The sequence below is a fragment of the Festucalex cinctus genome, chromosome 8 (genome assembly GCF_051991245.1).
Source record: "Festucalex cinctus isolate MCC-2025b chromosome 8, RoL_Fcin_1.0, whole genome shotgun sequence".
NCBI lineage: Eukaryota > Metazoa > Chordata > Actinopteri > Syngnathiformes > Syngnathidae > Festucalex > Festucalex cinctus.
Window position 1 is genome coordinate 19,317,941 of NC_135418.1, and position 12,601 is coordinate 19,330,541.

The 12,601-nt window shown below is 38.0% G+C and overlaps 1 protein-coding gene across 3 annotated transcripts; it reads right to left on the reverse strand.

Annotated features, from left to right (window-relative positions):
- Window positions 1-47: 47 nt before the first annotated feature.
- On the reverse strand, window positions 48-10,032 carry LOC144023864 (uncharacterized). 3 transcript variants are annotated; one of them, XM_077529785.1, is made up of 5 exons: window positions 9,544-10,032; window positions 6,543-6,631; window positions 3,938-4,028; window positions 1,240-3,106; window positions 48-1,158 (listed from the first exon to the last, which is right to left on the reverse strand). In XM_077529785.1, exons 1-5 carry the CDS (start codon window positions 9,620-9,622, stop codon window positions 1,059-1,061), a joined length of 2,226 nt encoding a protein of 741 aa, XP_077385911.1. In that variant the 5' UTR covers window positions 9,623-10,032; the 3' UTR covers window positions 48-1,058. The 3 variants fall into 3 exon arrangements, with proteins under 3 accessions (XP_077385911.1, XP_077385913.1, XP_077385912.1); XM_077529787.1 differs by lacking the exon at window positions 9,544-10,032 and adding an exon at window positions 9,367-9,406; XM_077529786.1 differs by lacking the exons at window positions 6,543-6,631; window positions 9,544-10,032 and adding an exon at window positions 6,276-6,520.
- Window positions 10,033-12,601: the final 2,569 nt, after the last annotated feature.

The window sequence follows — 12,601 nt, forward strand, 5'->3', positions numbered from 1 at the left end:
TATGAATACGAACATGTTTGGCGCACACACAAAATTCAAGACCTCTGAACATTTCTGATCAATTTGAATTTATTAACCAGAATGAGATTGTTGAGATATGACAATCAAATTTGCTTAGGTGATGAATATTTCAATCATAGACGACCATATAAATATATGTACAAATGTAATGTTGCTGAAAACCATCAGCATTATCACATTTTCAGTTTTTACTGCATAAGAATACAAAAATAAAATATCCTTCATTGATTATAATAATCCAAATCAAAGATTTTCACGTTGCAAACTGATTACCCTACATAACATTACATACAATTTGACAGTGAATGAAGATTACAGCAACAGTATACTGTATGGCAAGTGCTTAATTTCACTTTACACGATTCAAATTTACATTCAACATCTCGGATAAAATGTGACATTAACACTAATGGAAGGCTAATAGATACATCTGATAGCTAATGTAAAAAAATGGTGAATTACTGTGCGGTGTGTGGCTGTAACAATACATGTGGAAGGGATCAAGTCAGAATCTGTGAGAAGCCGAGACATTTTTCAAGGTTTAAGATGTTTGCTCTAAACACTTTGTTAAAGGTTCTATTAACGCTTGGCATAATGTTTGCAGCACATAACTTCCAATTTCAATGCTTAATTGTTTTTCAGTACTGTACTCTTAAGTAACACAGATTTCTAAAATTTTGTTTTTATATTAGTCAATTGTTTCTGTGGTATTATATTAAATGTACACATATGACAAATATGGATTTTACTGACTCCCACCATAGCATCAAGCCTTGTACCAAAGACAGTGCTGTTTTAACAAAACTTTGGGAGGGAACGCAAAGTTGTTGTTTTTTTTTCTACCATGTCACCTTAGGGGCTCCGTAGCATCCCAACCTTAAGTTTGTCCCTCAAACCTTGAGTGACTTCTTAAAATTCTCTTACAAGTGTAAATTTGACTCTGTTTAGAGTGGGACCAAATAGACTTATCTGTTTAGAGTCAAATTTACTCTCCAGAATGTGCTGCGTTAGTAGGATGTAAAATGGATCCTGTTTACTCATGATAGTCCTTTCCTAATGAGAGTAATGGGTTGTTTGGTTCCAGGCCGAATTCGATACGTCATACCAAACTGATGATGGCTGGACTGCACTTCATTGCTGGAAAAGAGAACATCATAATCATTAGACTGGGAAATCGATCCAAACGTGCTCAAGTAAGAAGCACTTTGGAGGTCTTACCTGTTAATCTCCGGAATTTTTCTCGCCACTTTGCCATTGAACTCCTGCTTGTGGTGCGTTGCTGTTTGCTTGGTCCCAGTAGAAACACTCTTAGCCTGTGGCGTGCTCTTTGGGATGACTTTGATGTCCTCGGAGAGCGGGACAGCCCAGTCGTCGGCGTCATAGTCTGCCTCATCCGTGGTAGTAATTTTGTGGTCCATCTCCAGCATCTTTTTTTGTAAGATGCTCACAAGCGTGGTTTGACTTGGCGATTGAGCTGTTGGCTGCTGCTGCTGCGCAGGGTTTACCTTTGAATTAGTCTGGAACTGCGACTTCGGTTGGACACCGACATTATGGGATGGGTGTTTTGAGGGCGTGGGCGGAATGTGAGCAGGTGGAAGAGAGTTTATATTTGGTAGTGATGCATATTTCAACGGGGGGTCAGGGGGACGCATGGAAGGAGGGGAGTCCATAATACCACCAAAATCCTCAAATTCTGGAGGTGGAGGGAGTAAAGGCATGACTACGTGTTCCTTCCCCCCTCCAGATTTAACGTAGGACTCTTTCCTCTCCACAAGTCGGTTACTCATATGTGAAGATGAAGTTGGTTGTGTCCAATTACTGTATATTGGTTCATTATTGATCTGTGCAATCGTTGCTGATTTTGTTTCCCAATACTGCGTGGGACTAACGGAAGTCGGACTTACTTGTACTTTGTCCTGATGTAAGAGAGACGAGCTTGAGATGGCTCTTGACATTGTTGGGACGGTTTTGGGAATGGGATTGTTGTGAAAGCTTCCTCTACGTTGATTACTCCTTATGGTGCCGATTTCTTGAGATTGAAAACCCTTAAATCGATCCCGTTCCTTAGCCGCCATTAGAAGAGAAAGCGGGGAAGCTGCAGGCGTCTCATCCGATATCGGACTAAAGTTACCAGCTGGTTGTGGACCAAGTTTGCCTTGGATATTCTGAGAAGTCAATCGAGTTTTGTTCACTGTCTGAAGCTTTCTTGGTATTTGGTACGACACCCTGAGTGGTTTGACTGCTTCATTCTGCGCTGACACTGTTACTGTATTAGCCTTTGGGGTCACCTCACGCATGGGCGGAATACTTTGTATATTCTCTTTATGATACCGAACATCATCGGGAATTGATTGGGGTGGCTCATGTCGAGATTTATGAGTGAGATCTGTACTTTGCAAATTCTCTTTGTGATGCTGCGGATCTTTGCGAATTGGCTTGGTCGGCGTCTCCCTGGGGACGTTCCCATTCACCGGGACCAACATTGGGACTGGCCTAGCAGACGCAGTATCTTCCAGGAGGAGCATCTGCTTGGGTCTTGCGTCTTGTTCTTCATAGCTCCTGAGGATGGAGGTGTTGGAAACATGGTTAAGCTTCGCTGCGTTTTGAGGATTGAAGGTTGATTGCGTGGGAGTCTGCGCAGGTGGAAGCGGGGCAGGAAACTGCGGCGGAGAGTCGAGGTTGTTCATAGATGAGAGTCGAATAGGTTTCGGAGGGGGAGTCTTTGTGGGCTTCGGCTGCCCTTTAGCGGGGGGAGGCGGCGGGGCGTAATTTGGATGTTTGGGAACTTTCGCTGGGGACGGTTTTGAAATGGGAGTGGAAGAGGCGGAGCTACTGGAACCTGTCGACGGAGGCTTCGGTGGGGCCTTCGGTGGAGGTTTTATGATGCGACGATTTGTCTCGGGTGGCTTCGGAGCATGTGTCGGGGGAGGCTGAAGGGCGGCCACCTCTAAACTGCTGAGGTAGCCCATAAAGTCTGGTGGAGGGAGGATAAATGTCTCTGGTGGCGGGGGAGGAGCCATGGAGGGAGGAGGAGGGACTAATATTTCTTCTTCTGCAAAGTCATAGGTGAAGTGATCTCCATTGACTATGAAAGGAAAGACAATGAATGAGATTTTAAGAATTGTCAGACCATTTAATGTCTTTTTTTAGCACTAAGGATCATTTATTTACATGTTTGGGATTCACTTGGCTTCTATAAGAATCCTTTATTCTCGACCTAGGTACTTCAATTATCACTGTCTCCTCATTTTTACTGAATAATGACACAGCATCAGAAGTAACTGTGGATTCAGTATCTTGCTCAAACACACTTTCGACATGGTCACAAAGGTTGAGGATCGAACCCACAATCAAGGTCCAAAGAAATAGATCAACAAGAAAGAGAATGAAAAGTAATATATATATATATATATATATATATATATATATATATATATATATATATATATATATATATATATATATATATATATATATATATATATATATATATATGTATATATATATATATATATATGATATATGATCAGCTCATCAGCCAAGTTTTCATAAGCCTGATAACGATCCTGTTGATTGGAATCAGCTTGTGTTGGAAGAGGGAAACCTCCAAAACCTACAGGACTCCGGCCCTCGAGGACCGAGTTTACCCAGCCCTGTTCTACGCCACTGCAAACCAATGTGGACTGTAAATGATTACAGATGAGATTTGAGAAGGTCAAATAAGTGGAAAGAAATTCACTTGTTTCAAAGAACACTCTCACTCTGTCAACAAACTGAAACTTGCCATCTAGTTGACGCCACATTCAGAGAAGCTACTTATCAACAGACTAAGCAAACACAGACTTAGACTGAAGCACCTTCAAAACAACCTTATTCTATCAGTGAAGCTCAGCAAACTTAAGAAAAAGACACTCACCTGCGCCATTGATCTTTGGACCACTGATACTGGTGGGGAGGACTGGGACTCTCGGTGTTGGAACAGCATACCCTTGTAAACTCTCAGATGTCTAAGTTGGGGGGGAAAAGCAAATATCATTGCATCAAGTGTGACCTTACAAAAACACCTGAAAACAAATATACCATCTTTACATCTTGTTATAGAACTGTTGAAAGAAATAGTATATCAATAAATATATGCCTGCTAAAGCTGACCTTGTGCAAAATTTGGAAATTTTACACACATATCACATATGTACATAGTTGTAGTAACCATTACCTTTATTTGTGGCACTCTCATAAACTGCTCCCAACAACAAATGAGGGAGCGGTGTTAAGAATCCCATTTTTTTTTTTTGTTAGTTTGTTTGTTTTCCAATCCTATCCCCTTTATTTCTATAGCACATTTTATAAACAAGCGTTTCCAAAGTGCTGCACAGATCCGCACACTATCTATCATACGTATAAAATCTAGTAAAACCAACCATAAAAATAAAAACGTCCATACTAAAATAACCTTTAACCTTGATCTGGATCTTTAACAAAATAAGGTCTTAGTGGGGAAAATGTAATGTTTGGTATCAGGGGAAATAAAGCAAAAAAAAAAAAAAAAAGCCAATCTGAATTACAATTGTGTCACTTTTATGTGTTTTTTTTTTTTCTATAATCAAAGGAGAACATTAATTAAAAAAATAAATAAAATAAAAATCTGAATTTTTGTGAAGATTTTTTTCCAGAAACTAACGAGGTGTTCAGATCATCAAACTCTATTCGGCTTCTGTCTTACAGTGAAAACTTGTACACACCTCGCATGCTTCACTCGCATGCCACAAATTATGAATCAGAGGGGAAAGGGGCTCCGCCTTTTATTGCTCACCATTGTCTTGTGTTACCTGCAACTTAGCACACTGTCACTTGGAAACCTGATTGTTTGTGCCTGAGTGGAAAAGACTCACAGATCAGACGCCACTAATCATAAACAAAATCTCTGTTGCTACAACACAAAATCCACTGCGGTTTAGCATGTTGTCATTTTCCTAATGGGCCCAAAAAAAAAAAAAAGAAGAAAAATAGGGCACCAGTGCACAGAAGTGTATCTGATTGTAAACAGACCATGAACAGAAAATGGAACTTGCTGCAGTATAACAGTAGCAAGCGACAAACAATGCAATTTTTGTCCTGGGATGACGATTAAGAATATTAGAATGTTATGTAAAAGGAAGTCTGAATATTTAAAAAAAAAAAAAAAAAATCATGTTGATTATATATATATTTTTTGTTTATTACATTTTTTTTTTCATTTTTTTACATGATTTTTACTTTATTATAAATGCTTTTTCATTCATCATGTTATTTTTTCATTTACATTAATTTTTTTAATTAAAAGTATATTTTGTTGTTTTTTTTTTACTTTTAATTTACTTATTATACAGCACAGTATATATATTTTTTCCATTTATTATATATGTTTTTTTCGTTTTGGTATGATTTTTAGTTTACACAATTTTTTTCCTTTAAAAGTATGTTTTGGTTTTTTTTTTATTTACTTATTATACAGCACAGTAAAATACATATATATATATATATATATATATATAAAAAACATTGTAAAAAACTAGCGAAACAATGAGGTCATGAAAGATGAACCCGCGATAAATGAGGGAACACTGTATTGGGAAACAGTGCTCCTAAATTTGCAGGAAATACGACACATGCCCATGTGCTTTTTTGGGTGTGCCACATCCAACATGCCTCAGACGCAAACACTCACGACTCCCACGCACTGGGGTGTGTGAACCAGAGTGTTCAGTGACGTATTATGAAGCATTTGTTTTTGCAAAACAGCCATATAGACGGCACATGCCGTGATGCTAATTAGCAGGTCTCTTAATGAAAAACATTTCGACGTCACTGTGATGAGGAAGGTGCAATATTATCATTTTGAGTATGTGTGCTCTTAAAAGAACACATGATTTGCATATTAAAGATAGTGGTACAGGTGTTGAATTTTTGGGAGCGCAATTGCGGAACAGCCTCACGGAAATACTAATAATTACAAGGTGCTAATATTTTTGAGAGCTTCAGCTGAGGGAATCCTGCGGAACAAGAAGTACTAGTGATCACATGTAATAATAAAAGTCAGTATATTTTTAACTTGGTCTATTTCAGGTTTGCCCCTCAGCTTGTTACAAATTGTGGGTGTGCTAATCATAATTTTTTACATGTTAAAGCGCAGCCTTAAGTAACAAAACATGTTGAACTTGGGCTTTTTTAAGTTAGAACAAACCATCCATGTAATGTAAGTAATAATTCCTCACCATGGCTTTGTAAAAAGGCATAATAGCAGAACGTAAATGGATCTCGCGTGGATCTTAGCTCCACAACCTGGCAAGACAGCTTCGGATGTTTGCAGAAAAGCGGTGAAGGACTTGTGGCACGCGAAACCACAACACAGAATACGAGACATTTATGATGATGACAAAAAGGCGTAAAGGCGTCTATGAAGCTTATTACGTAACTTTCGCAGACTTCACAGATTCCAGAAAAGCAAGCGATAGATATAAAGAAAACAATCAGCTACTCACAGAGTAATGCTTGACAGTGGGCCTGGCACGCACGCTGGCAGTTCCCGACTCGGGAGAGGTCGGCGAGTTAAGCACCAACTCGACATTATCTGGACCAAAAGAGCAAATGTTTGTTAAAGATATTTGGCTTGTTCAGAAGGCAGGATTCCTTTAAAGAGGAAGCTATCCTCAAACATTTTTGGACAATAATAATATATGTGACCTCACTAGTTTAAAAATGACATTCTGATTAATATTACATTTGTGGAATATGAGTTACGCAGCGAAATCCAGCTGTTTTTATCCATCTCAGGGGGCGGCCATTTTGCCACTTGCTGTCGACTGAAGATGACATCACAGTTGCTCAGGGATAAGGCAACAACCAATCGCAGTGCACCTGTTTCCTGAAGCTGGGCTGTGATTGGTTGTTAAATGAGACCTGATCAACTGTGATGTCATCACTGATCTATATAAATATATAAATATATAAATATAAATATATATATATATATATATATATATATATATATATATATATATATGTGTGTGTGTGATTTAAAAAAAAAGTGTTTTTAAAGGTACTATTTGTACGTGAAGAAAAAATAATGAAAGTATCAAATTAATTATTGACAAAATATGAACTTTTTATTACTATAATGGGCTAAATAAGTGAAGCATCTCTTTAACAAAATATATTATTATGGTTGTAGTTTGCAGTGGAGTAGAACAACATTGCATAGATGTGATCAATTAGTGTAATCAATTAGTGAACTCCACACAACCCACAGCATTCATATTCATTATTTTGTTCATGTCTATTTAAAATGCCCGTACATTAGTTAATGAAGGTATAACTATAGTAACATTTTGACCCTATATTTGGAAAATATTAACAAATGGGATGTCAACTTGCGTCACAGATTATTTTAATTACATATATTTTTTAGGTTGTAAAAATTTTATGAAAGTCAAAAAATGCTTTTAGGATGTGTTGTTCTAAATTATTGCATCTTCACACGCAGACCGTGAAAAAGAATCATTTTAAACTGGGGTGGAGTTTGGCATGAAAAAAAAAAAAAAGATGTTGCGAAACCGGGAAGTGGCAATAAAATAGCTGTGACGGGAGAAGATAAGTCATGTCGGTGTTCTGACATTCTTCAGCTGTTTTTTTTTTTTTTTAAGTTCAATTGGCAAACAAGAACGTGACGCCGAGTGAAGCGATGAAATGTCACGCAAAAGCACTTAGCCAAGATGTTTTGAAACCTTTGACTTAACGCTTTTCTCATCAGGCCTGTTGAAAGACGAGATGTTTAGCAGCCAAAGACAATACTTATTTTAAGACAGACAGTCTCTTTAATGTCCACACGTGGCAAAATATCATCATGCAACACCCAAAAATAAAAACATTGAATTAACGTGGGAATCGCCACAGAATGAAGTAGCTGCGATTTTAGAACTAGTCCAGTCAACTGTTAGTAAAATCTGCTGGATTTAAATAGACAAATGTTCTTCTTTAGTCCTACTCATCTAGCAGCTTTTCGTGGTGAAAACTGAGGATCAATAATATACAGAAGTTAAAAAGAGGATCAAACACTTATGACAATATGAGGGCAGCTTTATCTGGGATGATCTGTTTTCCAATAATATGATGATTGATTTATTTCCTGTTTGGGAAGGCCCGGCTGCAAAAATAAATGTTTATAAGATTATGAATGTATGTCAACATCCATACAGTTATCAAAAGGTGGTCTGTATTCCAACAGATGTATCAGTACTCTAAAAATACTTTGTTAAAAGATACAGTGTTGCTCATTACTAATGTATTGTCAAAGTTCTACATATTTGAAACCCTCCTTGGTATAATACAAAGTTGTTCTACACCAAACAACTACTTTGACAGTAATAAATGCCCACCTAACTCTCTGAGTGTCAATCAAAAATGGCCGTTTTATGGCACATTCTTAGCTTGGATTTTTGGTGTTCTCATATCAGAACAAGAAGGGTGACCAAAGGGTCAGTAGTTGAAATCCTAGCTCTGACCCCTCCACTGTTGGATTGTTGTTGGGCAAGACTGAACCCTAAATTGCGACCAGATCAATTTTGTAAATAAGAAAACTGTTCTCAATTGCCTTACAATTTTTTTTTTTTTTATTAATTTTTACTTTTACCCTCTACATTTAAAAACAGATACAGGTACCGGTACCCTCTACTTTTTTGTTAAAATAAGTTTGTTACATTTTTTCAACCTCTCTATAGGTGATGGTGTGACATAAAAAAATAAAAAATAATAATAATAATAAAAGACAACCGGTAGGTGGAGGAGCATGCATTAGTGAGCATCAGCAACAAAATTTGGTGAAGCAAGATATTCCCCATCCATTAGAATATTGGTTGTATGTTTTCAGTTCATTGGCTAGACAATATGTAAGTCATGGTAGTGGAATAAACTTATTACTAACATATTAATACAACCACCTTTAGAGTTTTGTATTGTTATTGTACATATTTTTTTTTGCTTCTTCACCTAATCCCCTTGTTGATGGTGTTGTTTTTCTAAAAGCATTTACATTTCTAAAACTACATAAATACGCACCATTTGTGGCATATTCACTGTTTAAAAAATCCGCTTCTGGTGTTCAAAATTTGAGAAAACAAAAAAACAAAAACAAAAACATACTGTTTATGCGTGATTTGATAAATATAAAGCTAAATTAAGCCAATATGCCAAATACATGTGGAGGCACTTTTAATTAAGTACAGCAGTTGAATCAGCACTTCTTTTTCCACGTTTTTTTCCCCCAATTATCTGCCTAATTAATTCTTTTTAATTAGGTAAAAACTGTACCTCAGGACCATCTGTAGAATAGTTTCGAGTGATTAATAAAAAAAAATAAAAAATAAAAACACACACCCCATCCTGCGCGTGCAGGGGTGTCCATGCACCAAGTACAAAGGTCGCATTTCCTTCTGAGTAAAATAAGTATTTTCCCCGCTCCACCTGCTGTGTTCGCAATGTACTCACCCATTTCCCTCATTTTGACGCTGGTGTCGAAGAGGGATTGGTCCTTCCGACCCAAAAAGGCCAAGGTTCCCCTCTTCATTTTGAGCAGTGGTGTTATCAATGTGTTTGGGGGTCACAAGTCACACATTTCCTCAAGATGCGTCGTGATTCCGTAGTGGGACAAGTACGGCACGCTTAAACAGATTGGCGCAAACTCGGGGGAAAGCCGTGGAGAAAAATGCATTAACTCCGCCTCCCGTGCTCGAGTTACATTCCCGACCACAGGTGAGGCTCCAACCTGCTCTGCTCTCGCCAACGACATTCCGGCACTAATCTCAGTTACGTCGATCTCATATTTTGTCAGCTCCACTGCTTCTTTGCATACTGGCATGCTAGCCGGACATTTTATTTTAGCTGCAGTGCACGTGAGGACAGTTGTTTTAAGGCCACTTTAACTTTAACCAACCACAGTGAAGGAACGCTTTTCTACATCTCTTTGTGACACTTATTGGTGTTTAGAATTCTTGATATGCACTACAAAAAGCTAGTCAAGCTGCAAACGAATCACTTCATAGACATGTAAAGACCAAGCATTGATTGAGGAGGACGAACGTTGCTTGCATACGTCAGCACGTCCGCCATCTTGGATGTGTCATATCTTTCCATCCTCGAATCCAGCATTAGTTTAAACTTTAAATTAATGCTGCATTCGAGGATGGTCGGAAGTCGGATATAGCCGAGTTGGTTTTTCCCAGTTCCGACCTGAAAGCGTTCGAGGCAAACATAAACAACCAAAATGGTGGCCGGATAGTGATAAATTGTTTTTTTTATTTTGGTCCTCAAAACTCATTTTGACCTCTAGAAAACTTACCTTTTTGCAATTTTGCTTCATTTATAGTTTTAATCTTATTTCATAAGCATTCCATCCAGTTTAGTAGTCGACCGTATAATTTCATGCAGGGAGATAGCGGCAATACTGTCACGTATGTTGTGTTACGTGGTGTTATGTCGAATATTTATGAATAAAGAAAGCTATCTAGTTTTATATTCGAGTAAATTGTGTTTTGCCATTCAGAGTGTGGCTGTAGTCCTTTTTTTCTTCTTTTTTTCTTTTTATTAATTAAATCACAAAATTTAACAAACACTTTGGCATTGAACATAAGTCAAAACAAAAAGTCAAAGTGCGATTTAAAAGGCACTGAATAGAAACAATCATCATCACCACTACTCAAATACACGCATACACCCACACACACATACATATATGCGATATATATGTATGATATATATCGGAATACATGGCTCCGTGTAAAGCCAACTATTGTTCAAGTTAATCCCATTATATGTGGCTTTAAATGGTACATTTCCATGCAAGTAATGAATGAGGCATCTTCACTAATCACTCAACATTTTCACAACCAATAAGGTGGCTACATCAACAATTCAGTGCTCAATGTATACATGTCCAAGGGGCAGATCAACCCACCCCAAGTATACTCACCTCATTATCCATCCACTCATTCATTTTCTACACCGCCTATCCTGTTCAGGGTCACAGGTTGCTGGAATTGCCTATTCCAGATGGTTGCCATGCAGTCACAAGGCACATATTGAGACAGACAACCATTCAGACTCACATTAACACTGTCTCCTTGATGGGAGTAGTTGGTGTTTGTTCAACGTTTGTTGTCCAATGTCCACTGACTTGCATATATATGACACAGCTTCTGTTTTAACAAATTTCCGATCCTGTATCTGACAATACAGTATCTATATATAGGCTCCAACATGCCGGAAACCCTAGTAAGGATAAGTGGATTGGAGGATGAACGAATGAATGAAAGTGAAGAAAAAGCAACTGTGATTATGATTTGCCTCACTGCAAGGCTTAAGTATATATTATTTTTTTTTGGCAAACTCTTTACTTTAGTCCCGTGATGTCAAATGGAGAGTTCGCTGCTTACCTTCAGGAACTCTGATGATGTCATAACTGAGGTTGCTGTAATCAACGTGTCATGGTCACCATCAATGTCATCTTTGCAATAAAGCTTATTAAAGTGAAATGACTTCATCTCTATTATCACAAGCCAGGAGCGATTGTTATTTTTTATGTAATATTTCTAACCATGTTTCCAACGGGCAGTTGTAGCCCCTCAACAGTCAACTTCTGTGTCATATTATGTCATAAAGCTGAAAATCGCTATTGTGCACGCACTTTTATTTTTCTGATTTTGACAAATCAACAGAACATTATTCTAAAAAAAAAGTCAAAAGCAAGTTGTATTTTGTGTAAATTAAGCCAACACGTTGAATCATGGCATTTTGACAACCTGCTGAGGATCCAGTCGTCCGTTTTCTGTGCCGCTTATCCTCAGTAGGGATGTTTTCCATTTTATCTGCACCAGTTAGAAGTCAACCAAAGCATGAGAGGATAATCCCAAATCTCTGATTTGTAAATAATGGTTGAAGAATGTCCTGGATAAACAGGCAACTGCTAAGTGATGAACATTACAGGGAATTCGTTAAAGATCTGGAAAATAAAGGGACCATGTTGCTTGAGCACAGAAGGCGCGTCAAGGACGAGTTGGCTCATCTGGACTCTGAGAATATCAAGACGGAAGCAGACAAAAATGACTTGAGGGCTCAAACATTGGCTCATCTTCAATTCTTGCGTTTCATGACAGAGACAGGAAATGACAACTTGGGGTGGCTTAATCTTCACCAAAAAGAAGATATTCCCAGTGAGCAGAATAAGAGCTACAATTTATTGGCAAAGCATGTATCACACACTAACAGCTCAGACTCAGGGAAAGCTGAGATGGCTCTGCTTGAATGTCGTTGTATGGAGATGGAAACACGGAATGAAAGCATGAGGACACGTATTGCTCAGCTTGAGGAAGAAAATCAACTCTTAAGATTGCAAATTAAAGAGAAGGTGACACTGACTGGGATGAATGATCTTTCCACTCAGGAGTCGGCTCATCTTGGACCTCAAAATGTAGCTTTGGAGGAAAAAATCAAACTACTGGAGACAGAGAATGATGACATGAGAACACAGCTGAAATTGCATCAAGAACAA